Source organism: Larus michahellis, chromosome 8 (assembly GCF_964199755.1).
Source record: "Larus michahellis chromosome 8, bLarMic1.1, whole genome shotgun sequence".
NCBI lineage: Eukaryota > Metazoa > Chordata > Aves > Charadriiformes > Laridae > Larus > Larus michahellis.
The window spans coordinates 16,212,242-16,238,811 of record NC_133903.1 but is presented as its reverse complement, the minus strand read 5'-3'; the positions used below and the strand labels follow the sequence as shown (position 1 = coordinate 16,238,811).

General features: G+C 39.7%; 2 protein-coding genes across 7 annotated transcripts in view; one reads left to right on the top strand and one right to left on the bottom strand.

Moving 5' to 3' along the window:
- GTF3C1 (general transcription factor IIIC subunit 1) overlaps positions 1–10,613 on the bottom strand; it is a 44,753-nt gene extending 34,140 nt beyond the window's left edge. For 2 of the 5 annotated variants that reach the window (XR_012588600.1, XM_074596736.1), the window contains exons 1-9: positions 10,383–10,603; positions 9,551–9,760; positions 9,201–9,377; positions 8,078–8,221; positions 7,426–7,522; positions 6,852–6,975; positions 3,153–3,311; positions 2,387–2,502; positions 552–876 (exon numbers count right to left, since the gene is read on the bottom strand). Coding sequence is in view for 4 of the 5 variants with exons in the window: in XM_074596736.1 (XP_074452837.1) it covers positions 552–876; positions 2,387–2,502; positions 3,153–3,311; positions 6,852–6,975; positions 7,426–7,522; positions 8,078–8,221; positions 9,201–9,377; positions 9,551–9,760; positions 10,383–10,603 (1,573 nt within the window). In the remaining variant the exon portion in view is untranslated. Of the gene's footprint in view, positions 1–551; positions 877–2,386; positions 2,503–3,148; positions 3,312–6,851; positions 6,976–7,425; positions 7,523–8,077; positions 8,222–9,200; positions 9,378–9,550; positions 9,761–10,382 lie in introns of those variants that run through there. The other 3 variants (XM_074596737.1, XM_074596738.1, XM_074596739.1) reach the window with 3 other exon arrangements.
- A 37-nt stretch (positions 10,614–10,650) lies between these two features.
- KATNIP (katanin interacting protein) overlaps positions 10,651–26,570 on the top strand; it is a 59,862-nt gene continuing 43,942 nt past the window's right edge. The window contains exons 1-8 of one of the 2 annotated variants that reach the window (XM_074596741.1): positions 10,651–10,922; positions 11,527–11,603; positions 13,323–13,492; positions 17,842–17,924; positions 20,044–20,178; positions 22,179–22,440; positions 23,045–23,194; positions 25,262–25,425. In XM_074596741.1, coding sequence (XP_074452842.1) covers positions 11,542–11,603; positions 13,323–13,492; positions 17,842–17,924; positions 20,044–20,178; positions 22,179–22,440; positions 23,045–23,194; positions 25,262–25,425 — 1,026 coding nt within the window. In that variant the 5' untranslated portion in view covers positions 10,651–10,922; positions 11,527–11,541. The remainder of the gene's footprint in view (positions 10,923–11,526; positions 11,604–13,322; positions 13,493–17,841; positions 17,925–20,043; positions 20,179–22,178; positions 22,441–23,044; positions 23,195–25,261; positions 25,426–26,570) is intronic. The other variant, XM_074596742.1, reaches the window with a different exon arrangement.

Sequence of the window (26,570 nt, the reverse complement as noted above, 5' to 3'; positions counted from 1 at the left end):
CCCAAGGATGCTGTTTGTCTCAGCAGGTTAAGCCACCCTGCCTGCTAGCTACCACGGGCTCCCCACTGTGCTCTTTTTTAGCCACAGACTCCTGCCTCCTTCCTTGCAACGCTTTAGGAATTTGCCTGACCCGCTGCAGAATCATTTCAGCTCTTCAAGCCACCCAAAAAATAACTGACTATCCCAGGAGCAAGGGGTGTGAGCCCATTTCATCTGCATAGGGAAAAGGGGAGAAATGATGCAGGGATAAGGAGGAGCAGACTTATTTTCCCTGTGATTGGTGATAGAAACATTCTCTGGCGCACACAAACACCAGAGCACGCTTCAGCCCTAAGAATCTCCAGAGATAACCACACCTACAGTATTCCAAAATATGACACTTTTGGTGGAAAGAGAACATCAAAAAAGCATGGAAATAATCAAATAACTGTAAAAATAAATATACGATCAAAAACTTCAGTGGAAGCTAATAGCGTATGATTTTTTTCTTTAATAACAGGATCCATAAGAAAAATGCAAGGTTCTTTCCAAATGTCAGATTCATGATCTACCTTTAGCTGCTGTTGACTGATGGGTATCATCTTGGAAACTTAATTTCAACAGAGAATCAGAGTTGGTCTTCTGACCTTTTCCTCTCTTCTTGCCATCCTTCCCTTCTTCTTCATTGTCAGACTCTGAGACCAAAGTGTCATCTTCTCCAGGAGACACATCTTCCACAGGCGGGGAATCTTCTGGCACTAGAGCCAAAGTAACTGTAGCTAACTGCTCACTCCTGGCCTTCTCTCTCTCAAACTGACGGTTTAAATCACTCTCCTCTGCAAAAATGTATGAAATATACTTCGTTGTCCTTTGCCGACCTTCATCCTCCATAAAACCCTAAAGAAACAGTTGGAACGTTATTTTACCACCTCAATTCTCCATTCTTGCGGTCTGTTGTCCAGCATCAACAGTTGGAAAATTTTCTAACTTTCTCCCCTCACATCAAGAGATATCATGTTATTATCCATTTTTTCCTAAATAACAAAAATGTTGACTAACCTTAACATATAGAAATCAAAAGAAATACCATGCCTGAAAAATCAATAAAACTGCCTCACCCGCATACTAGAATTAAACGCCCACATTATGTGGGATGTAGAAAAGTCTAAGGAAGAACAAACTATATGTATTCATGCTGGAAATCAATTTTATTTTCAGAAAAAATTTCCTGTGAAATAACTGCAATGCAGAAATTACCAGAGCGAATCAGACTCGAGTGGAACCTCTGTTGCCCTGTCTACTACAAAAGGTGCTTTCAAGTATCTAGAAACTCAACAGACTATCCATAAGGGAAGATTTCATCTTCGCAACTGACTTAGGGAAAAGTACGTTTAGATATACGGTTTATATAGTTTGCTTGGTTTTAATTCTATAGAACTTTTTACCAAATGACAAGATCTTATTAAAAAAAAAAAATCATCTCTATGGAGGAAAGAGTGCAATTATCCTGCCTTTGTGAAAAGGGGCAAGTGCGTGCATGCGAGAAATGACAGCTGAATTTGTCTTGTTGAAATGAAAAAAAAATTGAAATATCTGGAAATAAGGAGTTTAATCACCATAACCTCTGCAAGAGTAACTGTTTTTTTTCCAGAATTTGCTGGTATTTTAGACATACAGAGGGTCTCCAACAAGATCCTTCAGTAGAGGATCTTGCAAAATAGAAGTTGTCTAATAGTCAAAAATGAAGCAAAGTGGCTATTTTGAGTTGAAAGACATTTATGTTCATCTCCATGAAGTACCAGCCCCCAGGTCACTTGGGTTACCACTGACTGGGTAAGTGGCTGTGGCCCGTTTCTCTGCCCTGTCTGTTTTTGGAGGGCAGATCTGCGTCACAGCGCTGGGAATGGTGTTTTTCCAGAACGTCGTGAAGCGGCGTCCGGCAGAATCCCACCAGCTGGTGTGGATCTCTGGAACGTGCTCTCAGTACAGACAGCGAATATGAGGCCATGTGCATTTTTTCCCACAGCTTTATTACTTAAGCGACAAACCAATGTAAAATACTCGCACGTCTGGGTCAGCGAACTATTAAATGTCAAGGCAGCTAACCAGGAAGCAATAAAGCAAAGATATGCTCGGAGAGCAGATATGTTACATTCTAACAACTAGACCTAGTCCTCAGATTACAGTAGGTTAAAATTTTAGTACTTTTTGAACACTTCTCTTGTATACTTTTTCCTCAACTGAAGTAATACCTTTATCAATCTTACCAGAACTCTTTCACTGTCAATTCTCAAATCCCTGCCATTTCCATTGTCTGAGGTTAACAATGTTATAACATCCTACCACAGCAACCACAACTGTATCTCCAGTTTGAATAAGGACTTATATTATTTTATTTTAATCTTACCTTGACAACTTTGTACCTCTCCAGAAGGCGACAGAGCATCCTTGCTTCTAGCTTCCCCACGTTCATAGCCAAGCGAATTTCTGCCTGAGAAATACCTTTGGTTCCCCTACTTTCAACTGTTTCAGAAAGAAAAAAAAACAGAAAACATCTCAGGGAAATAATCTGACTGAATTATACATACATACATTTGTATATACATTCATATTTGCTCTGAATAACTGTCTATGCCAGACTATAAAATTTAACATTTACCACTGACAACTAAAGACATTTTCACAGAAATATACAATATAGAGTCAAATACTGTCATAAAACACAATTTTATGTGAAGCAGCGCCCCAGGAGAATAAGCCTTGACAGTGACAGCTTCAGATTAAAAGCAGGGGGAATTTTTTCCATGACAGCTTTACAGAGTCAGATATTTTCTCTGTTATGAAAGGAAAAGAGGCAGAGGAAGAAGGAACACTTTTCTTCATCACCTTTTTTCATCCCACCACAACGTCCCATTTCTACCATGCTGTCTTATTCTGGTGGCATTGAATAGTCGATAAACTTCCAGGGAGGGGGTAAGAGGTGGCAGCACCTATAGCTCCAGCCTAATCTGGACCTAAAGCTCATCTTTTCCATGAAAAATTGACACTTTCTGATACACTAAAAGCAATCATAACTTAACCCCCCTGCCCCCAACATATACCTTTCCTTTATACATACAAGGAGTAAGAAGACAGTGAGAAAAAGCTTTAGCGTGTCTTACTACATCACCTACTTAGCTCGTAAGCCTGGGTTAGCATATCCCTTTCACAAACAATATCCACAGGCGGAACAGCTTTTGTGATGATCTCCTCTTCATCATCATCATGATAATCTTCCATTTTCTTCCGGAATTCCTTTAGTAATTTAAGGCAACGGACCATGACATCAGTGCCTGTGAACACGAATGTTAGTAACAACTCTTAACAATATGCTGGGGGTGCGTGCATATTTAAAGGATTTTATTTCTTTCAGCAGCACAAAGGAGTAATAGTGCAACAAGGAACACAAACGACCAAAGACAACTGCTTATTTCTAGGAAAGGTTTGCAAGAGCTTTTCCCTATATACGAATCTGTCAAAATACTGACTTGTCTGCATCAACATTAGGACTGCCCAATACAGTGATTTATGAGCAGAATGGAAAACACCGCAATAACAGGAGAATTTCAATAGTACAAGTAAATCAATGAAAGGACTAAGTGCTGATCCACAGTACTACTCCTCAGAACACAGATTTGACTGTGAGATCACTCACTGGGGATAAAATCCCTCCTTTTTTTCAACACTCAAAGCATTTTTTTTTAACTTTCTATAAATGCAAATGACATAACAAAAGAGATACAAGATTTCTTGTCCAGAGTCCTAATCTCTGCACCTAGGGAATGACCAGGTTTATTAACATATACGGTATACTAAAATCATGTGCAACGAAAACGGAGATACAAAATCTAAGGTTGTTGTATACAAGGACAGAACACGCTGCTGCCCACGAGCCACAAGAATCTCAAACACGATTCAATTCCACATCTTAACATGTTACTGTGCGCTGGCCGAGCTGCAGTAACTCTCCACCTACTCTACCCTTCTGGGATCTCACAGAAGAGCGGGGACAGATGACTTCAGGAGAGCTCTAGCCATCCTGCTCCCCGATATAAGAATGACCCACTATCATCAGTGTCATCCAGCTCCTGCTGAACGATTTAAGAGACCAGTGGTAAGCTGGAACTAGGTTAGTGTACACTGCCAGCTTCTAAAGCCTCAGTGATTCAGCAGCTACTGCAGAAGTAGCCAATGCATCCTGCAGCAGCGGCTGGGAACATCTACAGCCATCTCCACTCCTCTGGTACAGCCCTGCTGTGAAAAACGCCAGGTAGAAAGCTTTAGTTGAAACCATTAAGGTTTCAGTTAATGAATTTTATCTTAACGTATATGTACGATCAGTAACTGAAGCCCAGCGGACATGAAGTTAATCCACAGTAACTTAATGATGTGACTGAGCTCCAGGCCAGCTGATTCCATTATTTTTGCTCAATCTGAATCCTTTCCCTGCCAGTATCCTCAGATGCTGCTTAGGATAGTAATTAAGTGCTGACATTTTGGTAGGGCTGCAGGCACTGTTATCACATCCTCTGTACTTCTGCAGCCTATTAATTTTTACTTGACGCACTATTTAAAAATTAAAAAAAAAAAACAAAACCAAAACCCAAACAAACAAACAACCAAAACCCAACCAGTTCTTTTTACTTTAGCTCCTGCTGCCCAGTAATGTACTTCCCATAGCAGATGCTCTGTCTTCATCCTCAGTGATGATCCTCCACATATTTCTATCTGCTTTCCTGTTTAACTCCAGAGATTAAACTATCTTGATCTCCAATGAAAACCAGCTATTATTAATTCATCCCAGTTTAATACCTAGTGGTTTTGAAGGCATTTATGTGGATTTTCAGCTTTTACGTCTGTAAAATGGAATCATCATTCAAGTGAAAGATTCATCAGGTGGCATTTTTCATGTCAAACTTAAGTAGTAAGTGCAGCTGCCCTTAGGATTGGACAGGATTGGTCCAATCTGTGACAAAATATGAAACATCTACTGCCTTGTGGACTGACACCAAGTTTATAAACGGACTTGGATGCTTTTGCTACTGATTATAAACTCCATCTTTTAGGAATACTATCTAGTCTTTTGGGGTTTATTTGCAAATGTCTTCAGCTCGTTAGAACATCTCTGAAACTTAATTCGGTGTGAGGAAGTATAAGCAAATACAGCCCAGTGCAACATAACCTACTTAAAGACGGTGTAAGAGAGAATCTAGGTTTGTGTCAACGAGAATTATAATGGTGTGGCTACAGGTATCACCCTCATAGAAGCCACTGTCTGTTGAGACACTTGCTCAAACCAGAAAATGTACCATACAGATTTTGTAACAGTTTGATGATAATTTTCCCTATATATTTTATTGTGTACTGACCCATTCTAGAATATATTTGAGGATCGCCACTGCCTTCTTGAAACTCTGAACTTAAATGAATTCTCCTGTGTAAAACTCCCTCTGATATTCTTATGGGAAGGAGGTGGACGTGTATATTTCATGACAATGAACTTGTTCAATCATTCCTTTATTTATTCAGTACAACATGGAAGATTTGTCTCCAAACCATGCTAGATGCTGTACCTACTTTTGACCACTGCTTCTCTTAGTTCATAATACAATTTCCCTACAGAGAGATTTCCTTCCCCCAGACTAACAAGATTTGAAGAAATTTGTTGTTTTATCAAGAGCCTTAATTCAGTTTCACGTAACTGGTATTCACTTTTGTCTTCTGGAATTTCTCACTCTTTTATTGGCTCTTTCACGTCTTCCTTCATGATCACTCCTATTCACAAAGACTATATAATTTGCAATGTTTAGGTCATATTCACAAAGACTATATAATTCGCAATGTTTAGGTCATATGACATGTTTTTCCCCACAAACAGTTCACTACATCTCTGAAAAAACACACTGTTCATCTTTTAGAACTATTTACTTTTTAACCCTGGCAAATCTGCTCCTTAGGATTTTCTGTGATTAAAGACTTGGTTTAGATTTCCTTAAGCAATTGCATTAATTCCATTGGTGATACTATCCTTCCTCATACTTTCTATTATTACTTCTTGTAGTTTTTTTCCCCCCACACAAGTTTTATCTGCATCTTTTTCTGAGAGCGGCTGCTTTCTTTTGTTCCCTTTCTTCACACAGTTCTGCTCTTCTTTGTCTTTCCACTACACATTTGGAAGTTATCAGCAGTTCATGCAAACCTATTAACATTGAATTCAAAGGTGGTTATGCATTAAAGTAACCCTCAGTAGACTATGGCTTTTTTGAATAGGAGTTGTTGGCTGCCTTGCTTACTGAAATAATTCCAAGGCAGTGCTGCAGAAGCTTACTTTCATAATTTGATATGAAACTTTCCAGAAAAAAATCTTTGCATTCTGATGATATTCATCAGAAGTCATAATTTCAGCAAAAGGCATAACTAAGATAATCTGTTTCTTTAGCTTCTTATTTCATAACGGTCTTTTTTGTTTTATATAGCTTTTTATATATTTTTGTCAAGTTTATTGACTTGGCATTCAATGTGAGACGTCAGCAGACTGCTCTTTGTCCCTACTCCCTTTGTATTGGCTTGAGCAGTCTTACTAGGAGTCACAATCCACTGCAACAGCTTACATTGATATGCAACAGACTTTCCTGCATCCATTTCTTAAAGACCTGGAACAAACGCTTAATTCAAGTGGGCTGCGGCGTGCTAGCTTTATTAACACACTTCTCCACATAATTGCATAGACAGAGTTTCCTTTATGCATCTTTTAATTTCAGATTTGAAGCTTATAGATAGAATGGCATCAATGTAATTACATAAAAAGAAAGCAAAAATACAGTTTTAGTTACCTTTCTTTGTCTTGTAGGGTCCTCCATTGGGGTGTATATCTTGTAGTGGGATGGACACTACCTTGGCTAAGCCAGCATTCATCATATACTGATAGAGACGTTTGAAAGTTCTCTCACAAAGACCCTAATGCAAAGAGAAATGGCAAAAGTCATTGTAGCCCAATCACCTCTAGGTGATTAGCATCAAAAGCATTGATACTGCCTGTTCTTAAAAGACAGTATTTTGGGATAGGATATTAAAAAAGGATCTTAAAAGCCTGCTAGTGCAGACAGAGCATGAGATGCTTCTGGATTGTGTTCTATCTCTTCAACTCCACCATCCAAACAAGCAGTAGCATCATGCAAGTAAGAATTGTATGATGATATCCATTAACAAAACAATTCTAAAATCGTGGATCAAATAGAACTCCCTGCTTATCATGAACAGCAACAGTAACTTGATCTAGTGGGTTAAGATCCTTCTTCTGAGACCCTACCCCAAAATACTGTGCAACTTTAAAGGCAGTATGAACAACAGCCTTTGATACTAATCATCTAAGTGAGTGACAATTTAACAGAGAGTAATGAATCTCACCAATTCGTCCCTCAAGTTTCCTAGCGTTTCCATCTGGTTTGAACGAGCACTTAGCATACTTGAGAGCTTCTCCATCAGAATATCGTATTTGCTCCTCCTAATCAAGATGAAGAAAATTATTTTACATGTAAGCATGCATATAACTTTATAAACATGAGTTGTACCTTTACGAAATGTCAGCCACTAGAGAAAGTATGCTGAAGTGTTCTCAGATTGTTTTAGGAATTGCAGTTTTGTTTTCCTTCTGTGAATAGCACATGAGAGAATTTGACACTAAGAAGAGACCCCAGCTGAGGGAACAACGAGTTACTTCATTGCCAACCCACAGAAGCACAAGTTCTAACCATAAACAAGATAGGAAAACAAAAAAATCTATTAGAGATGGGTTTGAAGCGAGAACACTCAAAATTAACAGAATGATTAGTGCTACAATAAGAAGAGTTAGGCTTCTCTAGGCAAGTGACAGGCACTAGAATACCTTGTTGTTTACAGTCCCAAGACAAGTAAGCTTTAACTGTCCAGCATCTGGAAGAGGACTTAATAAAGAAATTGAGAAGGATCTCAAGGGTCTGTGACAAGAAAGCAAACTTTCCTCATAGTAAAAGGTCACAGTCTACTCAGGAGATCTGTAAAACACCTGAGTGGCACATACCTATCAACGTGAAAACGAGTCAGAAGTAGAAGAATTGAGTGTTGCTGTGCTCCACTTGGTAGTCGTATGACATGGGACTGCATTGTTATGAGACCATTTCTGTCCAATACTCTTCGGTGATAATGAATTTTTCCAGCATCCACTCTAAAGAAAAGATACCAAGATATCTATAGGCATAAGAACTTCTGCAATTAAATTCTATTTATCTGGTATCCCAAAACACTTTTCCTAATTTACCTATGGTCTTAGTGATATATGTTAATTTTCAAATTGACAATCTCAAAATTAGGAAGTGCCCAAATTAAGATAACCTGTGAAATTGATTTTCATAGTTAATCCAATTAAACAGAGCTCTGGTATCCATCTCACTCCTTGGGGAGCTGACTCAGGCCACTGCAGTGACAGAAAAGTATCCACAGAAGATTTCCCCTCCGCCCCCATCATCTCAGTTATCTACAAGAGCTTCCTAAGCGGCAAAAACCAATGCCGGTGTGGTTTGCGAGCTACATACACTTCATTTCCTAAAAGCAGCAAATCCTTAACAGGAATGCTAATGTTCTCCAGCACTGCAATACAGACCCAGAAGTTCCCTAAGAGGCTGTGTAATGCTCCTCCACCAAGAGAATACATGGTCTAGTTTGAGAGCTGGTAACTCAGGCTCCCATTCAGGTCATACAGAGGAAGAGGTCACACAGGGCAAATGCTGTGGACAAAAGGTGGGCACCCAAGAATGTCTTCAGAACTTGTGCAGGATAAGATGCTTACTCAGCAGTTTAGAAAAGGAAATAAAACTCACTGTTCCATCCCAAATTTGAAGAAAAAGTGATTTAGAGAAAGCACGAACTTCCACAAATTAGAAACTTGTGCGTTAACCCCACAGACAATCTCTGGTCCCATGAGAAAATACCAGGAAGTATATAATGAACTCAAGGAAGAGACCAGAATACTTCTAGGAATACAGGCTCCAAGAACCAAGTGCTCCTGGTAGCAAGGATGAGACACTACCAATACTGATACGAGTTTAAATCAATACACAGAAATTCTTAAGTGGACAGATCTTTATAACTAACTAGTGGAAACTTCTTAGCTATGATTTAATTCATACAGCAAGATATAAACTTACTTGAAAGCCCCACTGTGAAGGTCCCTCTGAAGCTCTCCTTGCCACCTAGCACGACCTAAACGCTCCAATATACAGTAGGAGAAGTCGGGGAGTTTTAAGTCAGGATCCCCCTCCCAGCCTATTAAAGCTCTGTAACGCTGGTCTTGGGAAGCAACAATGACTAGTTTCTCCCCCCATCTAAGAAACAGAAGGGAAAATAATAAATTATTATTAGTTCCATAAAAACAGAGCTCTCAATCACTTTCTCCCCCCAAACACCATTCTTGATATAATCTGCACAAACTAAGCGAAGACTAAATTTTAAAACTTAAGTTAAAAATCTTTCAGTGCCAGATAAGGATTTCACTCACTTTTCAACAGCTTCTATATAAGTATAACATGGCTGCAAATCCTTCCTCCTTATTTGATCAGTAATATCTAGTCTCTCTTTAAAATACTGGCAGGAACCTTGTATGCCATCTTTATTATCCAAAATCATGTGGACAGGATAAATATCATCTGAAGAAACAGGATCTCTTTTGGTTTCCAGTATCCCTGTTTCGAGGTCTATTTCTTCATATCTGAAACAAAAGCAGAGCGCCAACATTTAACCAAGCAAGGGGAATTTGGAACTGAAACAGAATACTGTCACAAACAATGCTAATACCTCTATGAAATATGTTAGAAGAATTAAACTCTTTTGAAATCTCTCAACTGGAAAAACATAAAGAAGAGAATTGCACTCCTCAAGTACAAGCAAAGCTTATCAGCAGGCAGAGTGTATGAAGCAGGAGAAGGCGAATAAATTATTTGATCTTCAAGAATTCAAGTATATATTGAAGTGATGAGAATAATATATATAAATATTAGTTTACAGGAAAGGAAAACAACAGGTACATCCACACTGAGGAACTGGGACATATAAGATCTGCTTGTGCCGAAGCGGTAAACAGTCATTAGAACAGAAATCTCGCCAGGACTCCTATACGGGCTTCAAACCCCGCTCCGCCTCGCCTGCCGCCAACCAGCTGCTTTCAGCAAGGCCCGACCGGCTCCTCAGAAGGAGCGGGGGCGGCGGGGGGCCACCGGGGCGGCTGGAGGACCAGGCCCCTGGTATCCCGCCCAAGGGGCGAGCCTTCCCCAAGCCTCCCGCCCCGCGCGGGGGCAGCTGGGCCGGGCTCCGCTCAGGGGAGCAGCCCTCACCGGTCGTGCAGGCGGAGGGCCGGGCGGGCCCGCGGCAGCAGGTAGAAGCTGATGTCAGGCTGGGCGCTGAGGGCGGCCCAGAGGAGCTGCTGCGTGGCGGGCTCCAGCGGCAGCGGGAAGGGCGGCGAGCGGGCGGCCAGGCGGTGCCACAGAGCACCCGGCGTGATGCCGTCCAGCCCCTCCAGGGCTACCTCGTCCAGCAGCGCCCACAGCGCCTCCATCCCCGCCGCCGCTTCCGGGTGCGGCCCGGCGCGCCGGAAGTGAGGTCACCGCCCGAGACGGGTAACCAAGGAAACGGCCAAACGGGGCAGCGGCGGCACGGCCTAGTCCGGCCCTTCCTCCCTGCAGTCCTGTGAGGGGTCTCCCTCCGGCGGGGGCTCTGCCCCTGTGTTTCTTCTGAGCTCGGTGCCTCAGGGGAAGTCGTCCCGAAGTCCAGCTTGGTCGTTGGGGAGGGTTCTAGAGAAGTCAGCTCCAGCGCCGCCTCCCCTCAGCGAGGGCGCGGGAAGGGGCAGTGTTTTAGCAGAGAGGCTCTGCTAGTCGGTAAGAGGCAGAACACGGTGTTTCTTTTCTTTGTCACAAAACGAAATTAAACGTTTGGGCGGCAAGTTTAAACTTTTGAGTGTATGAGAAGGCAGCCTACCACAACGTGCAGCAGCTGCTCTAGGGTATGTGGTGCAAATGGCTGGAAAAGTTCGTATTTCCTAAAAGGCAAGCAAGGTAAAATGTTTAATTAAACACTTTAAACAGCTTCTGCAGTGCGTAAGTTCAAGAATTAACTGACCTCGTGAGTAGTAGCAATTAAGGGATAAAGCCCTACAGGTGGGCTTTGGGCATGGCCCTTTCAGCCTTTGCCCCAGAATCAACTTAGTTTTCAGTTCTTCAATTATAAACTCATTATAACATATGCCTTCCAGTTTTAGTATTTTTAGGCTCTTCAGCAGATTGTGAAGGGTTCTGAAGAATAAATAAAACAAGTAGTGTTTCCTCTGTTCTTCAAGAGCTTTGCTACAATGACAGTTTTATGCTTCGTTGAAGGAGGTTTTTTCAGTTTATAGCATTCTTGTATATTGAGGGTGCAAAACCAGTATTCCTCTACAATAAATCATTTTTCTACTTCAGTATGACAATTATGTTCTCATTTCAGCTTTATATTAAGGATATGGTGACTGACTTTGATAAAAAGCATGATGAATACTTAATATCCCTTCAGCAGAGAAACCGGTAAGATACAGAATTATTGCCACCATCGAGTATGAAATATCTGTTGTTTACTATCTAATATAGTATCTAATTTCAGCAGTTGTGAATATTAGTTTAAAAACTTGGTTTTTAAACTTGTGATGCAAAGCCTGAGTTGCTGTGTCTTAAAGCATTCAGGTGATTTTCTCTTCTTCCCTTTGTTTGTCAAGTACATCAGAGTTCTTATTTCTAGAGGAGATCACGGTATTTCTTCATCATGCTTTAAAATATAGCTAAATCTATTAATAAAATAGTTATTATTTCCATAGCTTACAGGGAAGATTTTTGTTGATAGAACAGGAGGTTCTAGATTCAGAAGTAATTTGCAGCTCACACTGTGAGGATGTTGTTATGAGGCAAGGTTTTTATGTTGTCAGAAATACAGAAAATTGCACGCAAAAGTTGCTAAAGTTAAATGTGCAAAGTCATGTTCTGTTAAGGTGGGAGATAAGGACATGTAGGTGGCTTTTGCAAACTTCAGTATCTTTCAAACAAGTTTAAAACATTTCTTTTAATGTCGGCTGTATGAACCTTACGGTCATTGTACCCTAGGCAGATGAATTTCATAGGTTGATTCAGAAGGGCCTACAGAACTTTTTTGCTGGATTTCCTCCTTTACCACAAAGCATAAGATTTTTACTCAAAATCTATAACAAACTCCAGGGTTTGATGAAACAACCGAAAAACCTACAAAAGCCACAATTATGTTAGAAGAACAGCCAGTTTTTGTGAGCACAGGTTTCTTTCATATATAATCTCCTAAAGTGGTTTTAGAAAAGGATTTACTTAATTATTATTATTTAATGATACATACCTGGGGGACTTTGGCCTGTGGATTGCCCCACCCTGGAGTCAGAGGGAAACCAGGAAGCAGTGTGCAGGGGCAGGTGGAAGTTGTCCTCCACGTGGCCCCAACCTCCTGGCCTGCGTGTCACCTCACTGAAGGAATTAGGATGGACTGAGCATAACCCATGCTGACAGGAGGGAAGATGAGACTTGGAAGAGGGAGGGTAGGTGTTTCACTGAAATGGATCTGGTTTTTTTTATATCACTTTACCCAGACTTTAAGTTTCTGGTATCTCTAACTGCATCATTGACTGGGGGGTTTTCTCCCTCAAGTTCCAAAACACAAATAATCTTTTTTTCTTTCTCTTTTTTTTTTTTCTCCCATCAAAAAAAACTTGACCATTTTTAAGCGCTTTAATAGCAAAGTCTGGTGAAGGTGTTTCGGTGGTTGAGTCCCCATCCCTAGAGGTATTGAAAAGACGGGTAGACATGGTGCTTAGAGATATGGTTTAGTAGTGGTTTTTGTCAGTGTTAGGTTGATGGTTGGACTTGATGATCTGAAAGGTCCCTTCCAACCTAGACAATTCTATGATTCTAAGTAAAACTCTTAAATATTCTCAAGAAGAAAGGTTAGATATACTAAATACCAAATGGAAAAAATAATGTGAAATGAGAAACAACATAGAAAAAAAATCTCAGAATGGAGAGGCTTGGTCAAACTTAACATGTCACAGCGTGCACTTGTGCAGGCATTACAGAATGGGAACAGGTCCTTGAAGTTATATTCTGAAATTGTTGTTTGAACTATGAACATATTTTTTTAGCTTTGTGACATTGAGTGGTTTTGTATTTATCACTAATCTGACATCTGTATATGCTCTGTGTAATGATGAATTATTATCCTTTCTACTTCAGGCTACTGAGACGTTTAAAGAGAAAGGATCCTATACAAATAAAACTGGAGCAGTTAGAACAAGGATTTTCTCTGTATCTGAATGGAGCTAATTCAGAGCTGAGAAATTACCGCAGAAAAAGCAATTCACATGGCTGCCTTAAAAATGAGACAAAGGCCACCAGGACAAATGGTGAGTTATGCGAGAGTTTTACAGAGACTGCAGTCTAGAACTATTTTAAACATTTACTCATGAGAGTTGTAATTCAGTAGGTGAGGTTACTGGTTAGTCTGTGGTAAGGGGCAGCAGCATTTGGGCCTGGTGGAATGAACTTCCACGGGACTCATTCATCAGACTATTTAAGCCGTTGTGTGTAAGGAATGGTCTCTGCAACACCCTTTCAATTTCTTAGTTGATCCCTAACTATTCCAAAGTTTATTTTCCTCGCCTCTCCATTTGTTAAACTGTTATAACTAAAACTAGAAGATTAGAAATGTCTATAAATTGTCAGTGTGAAATAACGGCATACCTTTGTCTGATACATAACACTATTAATAGGCTTTAAAATATGATGGACTTTAGTGTTATCTAAGTCTGGTGTCCTGTAGACGAATGACATTTGATGACATAGACTATAATCAAATTATAGCCAGTAATAGCTGCATTAAGCTCATAAATTATGTTTATAATAGTCGTCTTAAAAAGACAGCTAATATTTATTTAAATATTTGAAGTAAAGAAAATTTTTCCCATTTTCTGCAAGTGATTAGCTGGCTTTATTTAAAAATGTGTATTTTATTTCTAATTTAATTCTGTCAGTCAGAGAGCAATGTAGTGACAGGAATAATCTTGCATATATAAAGGTATAAAGTGTGGGCTTACTGGCCTTCTAATCTATTTAGCATAAAGAAAATAAAGTTGATTTCACTAAATCCCTGTGCAAAGCACTCTACCAACCTTAGTCTGTTATCCTCATGCTTGTTATAACCTGTCTCTTAGAGTGTATCTTTTTAATCTGTTGCTGTGTAGATAGTGTCTGCTTAAGCTTTATTTTCACTTAATGAAAACAAAGACTTTTAAAAGTTACTTAATATTATAATTTATTATGATTGAATTTTATTAATCTCAACAATACTAGAAACTAATTTTTCTTTCAGTAACTGTTCTAACCATGACTCTAACCTTGATCTCTTTTGTCTCTGTTTTCCTGCTACACTGGGTACATATTTGTTTTCAAATATGTGTTCAGGCTTAGCCGTCTACTGTATAATTTCTTGCAGGTTATCTGGGATGGTGATGGGGAATCAGCTGGTCACCTTGTTTCACTATTGTATATGAAAGTAAAAACTTGTGTGTAATGATGCAAAAAAAGTTCATGTTCTTGGATATTGGAAAAAGAAGGAAATTGTGTACTCTGTCACGCTGGGATGGTATACCTTTAGGTAGCTAAAGAGGGTGTAAAGCAATGTCTTTGACTTTTTGGTCCAAAAACTGTGCAGGGGTATTGTGGCAGCAGCTGTAATAGAACTCTGACAAGAGAAATTTCCTCTAAAAGTTCTGTTGCGCAGCTGTTATCTCTAAGCTTAACCAGAGTTGTTTATTTTTAGGGTTGCTTAATGCCATTTGATTCAGCTTGTCTTAGGGACCTATAAGGACTTCAGTTGCACTCTCTGTTCCTTTCCTCAGCCCCATCAACTTAGAGACAGTAGAATTATCTTTGCAGAAGAGAACTCAGTGTTTTGCTGTTTCTTAGCTATCCAATATTATTTTGAACATGTGTAGCTGCAGTGAAAGATACTGACTGAATCGTCATCCTGTCATTTTTCTTCTTCCATTTGATTTTACCACTAGAGTCCAGAGTGGGAGTCATTGGTGATCTGTATAAGCTTCTTGCCCAGGGGTAGTACCTTAGCAATTTTGTGCTCCGTTTCATTTCTAGGCATTTCCTCTCAATGATTGAATGTGATTTTACATACAGAAATGATTTCTAGCTGAGATACAGCACTGAATTTTCTTCCCCATCCATCTCCCATGAGAGTTATTGCATCATTTATTACTTCTAAAGCATCCATCTGTGGGATTAGTCTTCACTGAAAAATTAGGAATGTGGGATACTTAATAATGCAGAATGGGCACAAATCCCTCTTTGTGGTTCCTGAAAGTGTCATCGTAAATCTCTTTGTCTGGACTATTTTCTTTGTGTTCCCTAGGAGTAATTCATGATAATAGTGATTGATAAACTTTTAACACTTAGGCTTGGTAAATGAATTAAAGTAAATGATGGGCTTATAAGGTAGCGAAGCTGGTCTCTAGGTATACTGTCGTTTCTTTGGGTGTATAACCCAGACATAGTCTCACAACCATGTATGTACTTCCAGTGAATGTCAGTGTGGTCACAAAGATGCGTCTTAAGGCTAGCATGGGGTCTCCTTTGATTATGACAAATATTTTGATGATATACTGCTTAGTTTTTGGCTACTAGAATAGGCAAGGTCAGCTCAAGTCTCCAAGGGAATGACACAAGTGGACCTATTTTGTGTGCCAAAACAGGTAGTGGTTGGTATTCAAATCCCATCCATCCCATGAGAAGGACGTTTTTGTTCTAAAGTAATGTTTGTAACGCAGATGACTTGCTCAGCTGCATCAGCTTCTCCCTGGGATTTGAACTACTGTTTTTCCTGGTTTAGAGAGACCTGGTCACATGAATCCATCATAAAACACTGAGAACCAAATACTCAGCAGTGGTAGCATGAGGGCCTGTCCCCTTTTCCTACCTACATTTATAGCATACATGAGTGGCCTTCTGGGCAGTTGCTTAGAAGAGATGGATTTCTTAGGATGTGAAAGTGAAAGATGCTTCCAATTCTGTCCCAAAGCACTGACTGAATCAGACCACGCTTCTAGCATTGTAATGTCAGGACAGTTCACCTTCAGTGCTAGAAGAGTCTCACAGCAATCAGCACCAGTGCTAATGACTGCAAAGTATTTCTGGAGTTACTTAGGAATAGCCTGCTGGAGTAGAAGGAGTTCTAGTTGTTTTTTCTTTTTTTCCTTGGAGCAGTCCATTCCTTTTCCTCTCTGTTCTTAGTCCTGTTTGAGGCCTAAGAGACGCTGTCCTTGAAGCAACAGAAAAACATCTGGTTCTTCTTGCTCTGTAATTTTATGATCACTCTGAGTTGACATAAGCATACACTCTTGCCCCAGGAACAGTCCTATCCTGTTCCTCTCCTATTGTACCAGCATTTGTGCAATCTCACAGCAAACCAGATTGCACAATTGACAACAATTAAAAGTAATCTTTCTTTTATGTTTTTCCTCAGTTAAAACTTGGCCGTATCAATTCTCTGAGCAGGTCACTGCACTGGTGCCTGTAGTGTTGTCCAACCCAAAAAAGAAAATGTGGTATTGAGAGTTGTAATGAGCAACCTGATCTAATTTTAAAGTAAGCCCTGCTTTGAATGGAAAGTTGGACTAGGTGACCTCCAGAGGTTCTTCCCAAACTAAATCTTTCTGTGATTCTATGACCTTTGTAGGACGACTGCTTCTTTTATTGGTAGTGCCAGTTTCTGCTGTCTTAGGGTGACCATTAAATTATGGCTTACAGAAAAAAGGTTTTGCATCAGCTATTTTTCTCCACTGAGAAGAAATGGAAGCTATAAATCTGTCTTGGACAGAGGAAATGAGATGCTTTTATTTAGGATGCTGTTGAGAGTGTTGGTGATGTCCTTGCTCCATTAAGGATGCTGATGTGACCTGCAAGATGTTTGTCTCCATCAAAGCACCTTCTCAAAAATCTATTGTCCCACTGTAAGTCAGGACCATTTCCAGCACAGGAACCTGTAGTTCTGCTTAACCATACACAGAATTTTTGCAGAAGTTCTGGAACCAACTCTTCCTTGCCTTAGAAATGAAGGAAAACAATTGTTTGTCTTTCATTTATGACTTGGAAATGGAGAATCCGTCTCTGCACAGTATGTTAAATACCTAATGTATTCTGTTTAATCTGCCAATACCTTATGTTTCCTTAGTTTGAGAGTAAATACACACAATTCCTTTGTAAACCCAGCACGTCACCTGTTGTTCACTGGGACCCTGTCTATCAGAGTCTGCCTTCACTAGTATGGGTTCTAGGCTGAGCTGGCTTCCAAAGACAGCTTGCTGTCTACCCAGTTAGGAGTTAGAATGATGGGCGCCCCTATTCTAGAACATATGTCTATACTTTCGTATCAATGAATGTGGAGCTTCACTTGCTGTTAAGCTAATGTATCTTTAATCAATTTATTCTCTTGAATATGTGTGATGATGACTGTCCCCAAAGAGATTCAAAACTCCTGCTACTAATACAGAATTAGCCAGTATCTGAAGTTGAATGCCTTTTCAGTTGTTGATACCATTCACATGTCAAAGACTTACTCTTCTGTCCTCATCTTGGGGGGGGGGGGGGGGGGGGCGGGGGGAAGAACGCAAACTAAGGTGTATATCATCAAATACCATACTTCTATTTGCTGTCTTCTAATTCTTGTCTCTATCTTCTGAAAAAGCAGCCCAGCTAGAAGAGCATGAGTTGCAAGGATGCAGCACACAGACTGCACCAAGCAAAATACAACGCAGAGGTTGGCTTCAGGTAAGAAACGGTTTGAAAGAATGCATCATTGAACTAATTCTTAGATCATAAATAATTTTAGGGGAAATTGGTTGCAACTAGCACTTGGGACTCTTGGAGAATCTGAGTCTTGGTTTGGTCTGGATACTGAGTGACGATGTGAAATGATACCCTGACCAGTTCTGTGTCTACTTTGAAGCCTAAAGAGGCAAATCTCATTGAAAGGGTCTGGTTTCAGTGACATCCATCACAGAAACTTTTGTAGCCTTGACATGATTGGCTCAATCTGTCCTCCAGCAGAACAGCTGTTGCTTGACATCTCTGATGGCAAGCCTAGAGAGCTTATCTAGCACAAAGGATGGAAAATCTCATTTTGGAGATACATCCCTGTCTGTCGCTGCTTTTCTGCACCCTGAAATAGCATTAAGGGACATAGAGGTATAATTTACATTGCTTGAATTATAATCTGTGACAGATTCTCCTAGATCAGAAGACAGGAAAATGCATATAGATAATAAAAATAATCTGGCCTATGAGAAGTTTGGAGCCATTAGCTACATAGTCGTTGGTTCACTGGAGAAACCTCAGTGATCTTTTTTTTTTCCTTCTGGCCTAAAGAAGGATCTGACTTAACCTGTGAAGGAGTATGACTTAACTAACAGAACAAATGTGAATTCTGAGCAACTGAGACATGTCATCCAATTAATTATCCTACTTGATTAGGAATCGCCCTGGCTGGATGTCCAGTCTGTGCTTGAGTGACTGGGGCCCAGGAGTCTGTGTCACTGCGGATCATGTGTTCATGTCATGCAGCTTTTCTTTTCTTTTCTTTCAGCAAATATAGCACATTCAAGTTTTAAGGCTGTATTACTTTATTTATTGCCCTTACTGCTTAGTTGAATTAATTTTCCCAGCTGCTCTTTCTCTCAGTAGATCACTGCTTACATACTGGCCGGTCAGAACTTGTTTGCTAAATTTGCCAAATGTGTGGCTAGTCATAACCTATGTCATTCTAATCACAAGAGCGAAATGAAGAGAGAGGTATCTCCTCTTGACTGGATTGGAAAGTTAGCCAAATATAGGTAGCTATGCTGCTTAAAACAAGCTAATACTTGAGACTAGCTTACAATGACACCTTAAGTCTTTTATCCAATTGGATGGGAGGGTAGCAGATTTATAGTATCTTAATAAACAACTGGAATTATTTAGCTAAGGAAATGTGCAACCACTGAGTGAGATTAAGGTTGTGCCAGACAGCAGTTTACTTTCCCAGTATGTTTTCCTGTGGGTTTTTTGGCTAGCTAGAGGACCTAGAAATTCATGTTCAAAACTGTCCAACTTCGGCTGTGCTAAGGTATGCTATGAGGTGTGAAGATAGACTTATTGAAAGAACACATTCTGTCAAAAGCCAGGTTGCCTTAGGATATTCTATCTGGGACGTCTCTGCTTCTGGCTCTTACAAAATGGTAGAGGAGTGCATGAACACCAGCATGAACTAACTCACATAAAGGATGACAATTCCTTCTCACCTTCTCAGCCTGTCTTTCTTAAAGAGCCTGTGCCTCTATCCATCCATGGCAGCACTCCAGTCTTGCGAGCTATCCCACTGTATCTCTGTGATCCCAGTGAGGTCACAGCCCTGTAACAAGCTCCTGTTTGTTCCCCATGTGTTTGTTCTCCATTTGTGTAGATGCATTTCAGAGAGGCACCCGTGTGTGCCGATTCCCCAGAAGCAGCTTTGAGAGCTTTCGCCATAAGGTTGTTCCACCAGCACTTCTTGCAGCGTTTCATGCCTGCGCTTTAAGTGATTGCAGACTTCAGCTGTTTTGTTGATTGTTGTATCCCTACCCCTATTTTTTCACTTATCTGGTGAGGTGAGGGGGTGAACCTGCTCACTTTGGTGCCAAACACGTGATGCGTGCTGGGCCTGACCCACTCTGGGGTGGGTGGTTTGATTAGGGCAGTTAAACCATAATGCAGGGGCCGTAAGGTGAGCTCAGGGAGGACAGAAACCTTCTGTGGAACAGAGGGAAAAGGGTTGCTTGATCTAGTTATTGTTATGTAAAATGTGATGATTATTCTTTTTGTACTGCTGATAGCACAAAAGATGTCTAATTTCTTTGAATGCTTCTTTTAACAGAAAACTGTGGAGATTAAAACGGAAAGGGGGCCTAAACTCTGCATTAAACCTCCTCTTGGGTATTCTGAGGATTTTGAACCTTATGAGAGCTTGAGCGTGGAGACAAATGGCGATGATCCTCTCCGTTACTCCCAGGTACAATTGGCAGTTGCCTTCTATTGTTCATGGTAGTGTCAATTGAAATGCGAATGGGCCCAGGTATCAGTCTTGACTAGAGCATGCAGACCCGGTATATGGTGTTTCTTTCACTTGATAATTTCACATTGATGACATGTGATATAAAGAAGGAAAAAAATGATAAGAAAAAGTAAAACTACTTTGAAAATCTTATCTCAGTCAGCAACACTGTAACATGTTCAGTCCTGATTTAAATAACATGTTCAGTCCTGATTTAAATAACATGTTCAGTCCTGATTTAAATAACATGTTCAGTCCTGATTTAAAGAGGTAGAATATTGTCTCTTGGATAGAACCAGGGTATTTCATGCAAGGAGACCCAGTTCACTTAATGATTGTCCACATGAACGTCACTCTTGTCTGTCGGATTAGAGAACGCTTAAACAACAACTTTTTCAGGGTTTAGGTTAATTTTTGAATTATCGTGCTAAAATTTTTGCATGTCGTTGTTTTACCTAACAGAAGTCAGAGTAAAGTTTTAAAAATATTATAATCAATACAGTTGCTTTCCATCAAGGGTTGTTACTGCATCGACTCCATTGTTTGACAGTTCAGCCTTCCATTTAGTTACTAATTGCAGTTTGTTCTAGCACAATTCACAAATGTCCTGTCATTAAAAAAAATAAAGAAATGAACAAAAATTTATGAATGGTTTTCTGCCTAACCAATTAGTGACATCAGTAAAGCTTTTCTGGGTAGTGGAGGAGCATCTGTATATGAAACTGTCTAAAGATCTTACCACTGCCATCAGAAAAGCTTCCCAAGCATATTTTCCTAGCTTGCATCTTTCTGTCTTTCCTATATTGCTTTTGAGATTATGATTATTTTTTTTACTCTACAAATCAGTAACTTTTTTACAGTGATGGATATTTATAATTATTTATGTGTAAGTAGTAAGCCAATAATTTTAAACAAAACCCCCTATTTTCTTTGTGTCCCAAATGGAAATACTTCTGATTTTTCTGGAGCTATAACTTGTTTTCTTGAATGTCTTGTTAAAATGAGTTTCAAACTGAAAGAAAGCGTGTACAATTCCCTGTCAAATAGCCAGAAATATTAGTCTTGACTGTTGTAAACACATGCTCAATATCAAGCCTCAGGTTGCTTATAGACCTTCTTTTTAACCAAAGTTTGCCTGCTCTTTGTAATATGTTTCTGTCAACATGGATTTCCTAACAAGTGCAATCCGTAGCAGAAGAGCAGCTTGAAGCTTTTCATTGCAAACTGAACATATGCTGTCACAGTTCATTTGTACCTAAGATAGCGTCAGGTTTTCATTTTACATATACGGTTTGCTTACCTATACTTATCGCAAACTCTAATACCAACAAAGTAGGGAAAAAAAGCATTTAAGATAGGCAAGGTCTTTTCTTTTTGCATTCATAAAAACACGAGGCTCTCCAGCATCGTCTATACTCTTTGTGGCATATGCTGAGAGAGGCAGGGCGGTTTTTTCCACAGTAAATTTCAAAATAGATTAATTTTTGTATAAAATCCTGCTATGATGTGTCTACTTAAAAAAAAAAAACCTGTGCAAAGTGGAAGCTTAGTGCATTAGACCACATGTATCTTCTACTGTTTTTTTGAAGAACAGACGTGTATAAGACAGGTCTATTATCGGCTATCTAATTGCTTATAAAGAAGTTGCTATTACATCAGCTTTGCAGGCTTGTGAAGGCATTTGGAAAATCTGGATTGCAGCAAGTCTTCAGATAGCAAGCCAAAAGATACAGTAATCTAACTGTGTGAGACTGGAAAAATATATTACTTACCTACTGTTAGTAACTTATTCCTAAAAATTGGTTTTGATCATAGAAATTCCGTGGCCTACAGAATTTGGCACTGAGTTCGTGAGAAGATTATTTTTTTTTCTCCTAGGGGAGGAAGAGGCAGCCACATTTCTTTATTTTAAAATGCGTGTTTGAGCTTTTCTGACAAATCTGTTTGAATTGTACCAGGAATTGAGACGAAGCATGCAAGTCAGTGTAGAAGAGAAAAGGATGGAAGAAGACTCTTGTAGCGATGACTATGACTCTGTTGAAGAGGATGTGTTTTCAGAACCATCTCCCACTGAGGAAACAATCACAAGCTTTGCAGACCTTCAGCTGAATAGCAGTAGATCACTGCAGAAGGAAGCTTCTGAACGTCAGGATACTGGGAGATGCTCTAGCCTTGATTCTGGTGCCCTTACTGTGTTGGAGTTCAACCAGGATCAAAGCAGTAAGTCTCTGTGTATTATGCACTCATATAGTACTGTGATAATTCTTTGAGAGCATTACTTTTAAGGGAATTGCTGCTGGTTAATCGTTGATGGTTACTCCATGCTCTCATGAGTTTTCTTGCTCTTCAGCAAACCTGTTGTTTTAATCTCCTGATTTGGGAGACTCGCATCCTCTTGCTACTAGGTTAAGAAATTTTTTGCAAAGACAAAAATATAGCCCTGGTTTAACCCGTGTATCACCAGGCCTAGACAGTTGAACTGAGGTTGTCTCAGACTGTCTGTGAGATTTCTCAAGAGATTATTATCTTTTTTTTATTTTTGCTCTTCTTGACAGTAATGCAGGTAAATATCTGGTACAGATGAGATATATTGGTACCTTATAATGATATATATTTGTTGCACAAAGTCAGTGCAAGCCATGCAGATGTACTTCTACATCAATAGAACAGGATCAGTGAAAAGGAGGCAGTATGGAGGTTATCACTTTGCCAGCATAATTAAAATGGCAAAATTTTAGCAGTTAAGATCCAGTAAGTTTTCTCTGACTAGCTGCTCCTAAATAGCTCTGAAGTTGATTATTTCTGTTCCCTTATTATCTTGCAGACATGAAGCCACTACGAGTTCTCTCGGCAAAAAGAAAAGATAATGCTGAAAAGTACATTCCCGTCAGACCAATTGTGGTAAAAAATAAAATCACTCGGCCACTCTCTGCTGAGTTCTTGCAGCAGGAAAGACATGAAAGAATTTATTCTAGTAAGAAGTAAAAATATCTAATGTCAGTAATGAGAGTTTTCATGCTTTTTTCCCCCTCTGGCTCAGATGTAATTTCAGCACACATCTGTCATTATGTGATTTTGCTTAGCTGTTGGTGGGGCGGGTGGGTTTTTTGTTGTTGTTTTTACCATCTCTAGTGTTTTGACTTAAAGTTGTGAGAAAGTCCAGAGCCTGTATACTTTGTGTACTTCAGCCTTCTGCTACATCTTCGCTACCTTCCTTCTCTTTTGGCTTCCACAGCATAAGACTTTTTCCCTCTTCCTTTCAGTCCTTGTGCTTGCTCTGTTTCCCACTTTCCTCATGGAGATCTGTTTCCTACGGTATTAACAGAAGACTGTCTTGTCAAAAATCTGCAATTGATGCTGTGCTGGAAGATTTTGAACACAATGCATTCATAGCAATAAAGGCAGAGTTTTCCACAGCACAGCAAAACTTGCTCTGTTGCTGCTTGGGCCTGCACTTGAATTACACCTTGAACACTGCAGAGCAGTCTCCAGTGCTGGGTAGATACGCTGGTATCTAGTACCATACTGGAAAATGTTTTTTCCTGTGCTGGAGAGAACACCATTTTAACAGCACTGCTACTTATTCTAGAAATCTGCTGCTAAAGTGTGGTCTCTACCTTGGCTAAAAAAACCCAAACCAAACCCCAAATCTAGGGGCTGAAATCATGGCTGCAGTTGTTATTTCAGCACAGTCCTTAGTTGAACAAGTCTGAACTTTTGTTTTGAGAGGTCTGAGATAAAGTTTTCAGACTTACCATACCCTGTGGTTAAAACACTCTTTTCAAAAAAGCAAAATCCAGGTGTGTCCCAAAAAAGCAATAAAGCTAACGGTTTTGAAGAGTCAAAACTATTAGTTTCTTAATTGGCAGAAAACCAAATTGAGGAAAAGAAGCTAATTCTTCTTGGCTTCAGAATAAATCCTCTTTGTAGCTTCTGAGACCCTCACCCGCCATCTGTCTGAGCAGATGCTTGCTTTGACCACTTTCCAAAGATGCGTGTAGCATTTTCTCAGGTTATAATAGTGCTTGGTAGAACCATTTCTGTCCAACTACCACTTTAAATCCTGAAGTGAATTTCATTTCAGAGGGATAGTATAGCACAGAAAAATAACAAGGACTTTATTCTGGCCCCATATTTGCAGAGATGACTAATGCTTGTTGAAATTTTTTGAGTGTAGATGGCATAGGGCTTAAAAAGCGTGAACGCATGCAAATTTCAGTTCAGTTTTAACTTCCTGTCTTTTCAAGGTAGGCTTCGTGTCACTAGCACCCACTGCCATTTTACTCTCCTGCTTAATAAACCTCACTGCAGCATCATGAGCACGCTTGCATATCAGCATGTTCTTCGCTATTTTCCCTTGATCTAAATGTCTGTACAACTTCAGTCTCTTTTCTTCCCTTGACTTTTGAAGTCCTTGAATATAACCATGTGCTTCTCTTTTAGTTCAATCTCAGATCCTCTATTGTTAAATTTTATTTCTTTTCTTTTAAACCTGTTTATAGGCTGTGACATTTCTGTTTCTCCGGGATGTTTGGGAAGATTGGAATGCATATGGGCATTTTGATGACTACTTAAGTGATAAGGTCATTTATTTTGTCTTGCAAATAGCAACTCCTGACTCCCCTTGTTTTGCTAGAAGTCTCTGGAGATTCCTCCAAAATAGCTGAACACCCCAGTTACATTGAAAAATTCTGGTGTGCTGAAATTATATATGGTTTTTTCAATGAACTGTTACAAGGAGTTTCCATTAAATACTGGAATAAAGCAAGTACCAAAAATCGTAAAACATAAAAATTATGTTTCTCATTTGTCAGTTTTTCTCCTCTTCTGATACTGTTTCAGCTGTTGTCTAAAGTAGATGTGACCTGGAATCTTAATACAAAAACAAATTGGAACAATTCAGCCTCACTTAGGAGGGTTACTGACTGCTAGCAAAGCCCCGTGGTGGTAACTGAATCGTATGTTTCAAATCTATGCTGTTGTAATGTCCCATACTTGTATGTCCGGCCTAATGAATATTCCTTCCTTCTTTTGGTGGCAGGACCATTAAGCCGACCAGAAAGACCGCTTTCAGCAACTCGAAAGAATGTGTGTGAGAAGGATCCTGATCTCTCAGTTTCAGCTGTGGTTAAAGCGATGCAAATTGAAAATGAAGTCTTGCAGAGAGATCTGCAAAGGCAGACAGTTTCTACAAGCCCTCAAAAGGTATGGCAAAAGACAGATGAGGAACCCCCCCATGACTTACAATCTCTTACACATTAGGATTGTGTATGAATGAATGGTGATGCCTCTTAAGTGCAATTGAATTTGCATTATTTTTCCATAGGGTGGTTTTCTTTAATCTGCTTCCTCAGGATAGCATCCCACAGCGCTCTCTTGATTTCAGGGATCACTGCGCAACTGGTAGATGGGGTACATGAAAAGTCTGTACAGTCAAATGCACAGCTGCAGGCCGGGTTGAGCCATTTCCATTCTGGAAGCTTCTTAAACAAGATAATATATGATTCCATACCAATAAATCCTACCTTTCTACTGGACTCATTAATATGGGCACTGTTCCCTGTTAATACATGCTCTGCTTTTGAAGACTACCAGCTACTAGTGAGGAAGAGCTAGTGTGGGTTTTCCGCACCAATGTGTGTACATCTCTTATCTCCAACCATGTTTAAAAGCAATTAAGAACTCACTCAAGGAAATCAGCAAAAATCCATTCCCTTCTGATTCAGGTCAGACCATTATTCCTTGTTAAGTTAAAGAATGAGGAGATTTGTGTTGACAATCCTAGCTAAACTTTGAGCATAACCAATAATTCAGTTCTCCTAACAGAAAGAAAATACATAAAGAAATTTAAGGATAAACTGAAATTTACAAAACTATCTGTCATGGACAGTGTTCGTGGATTCAAAGTCTGCTTCCAGTTTGATGTTTAGGAGACTTAGTTTTTTTAGGAAGGAAAAGAGAGATGCCTAGGCATTCTTGGCATTCATTTCAATTCGGAGAGTTTCCAAGACAGCTGACTACTTAATCTAAGACGATGCTCCCTGAAGTTGTGAGTTGATGCTATGATGAACCTGTATCCACTGTCATCGCTGAGCCAGTGTTAAGTTTCTGGGGAGTTTGGGTTAGGAGCAAAGGTGAAAATGTTCTTTTACTATAGGTAAGTACTTTACATATGACTTCAACACTGGGTCAACTTTTCAATCTTACTCCTCTTGTTTTTGAGATATTTATAGCTTTGTGATTGAGAGAACAAATTCCACTGAATATTCTCACATAATATATCTTCCTGCTAACATTAGGACTAATTTTAATATTATTGTGCCTAAATGAAAAATAATGAAATAATACTT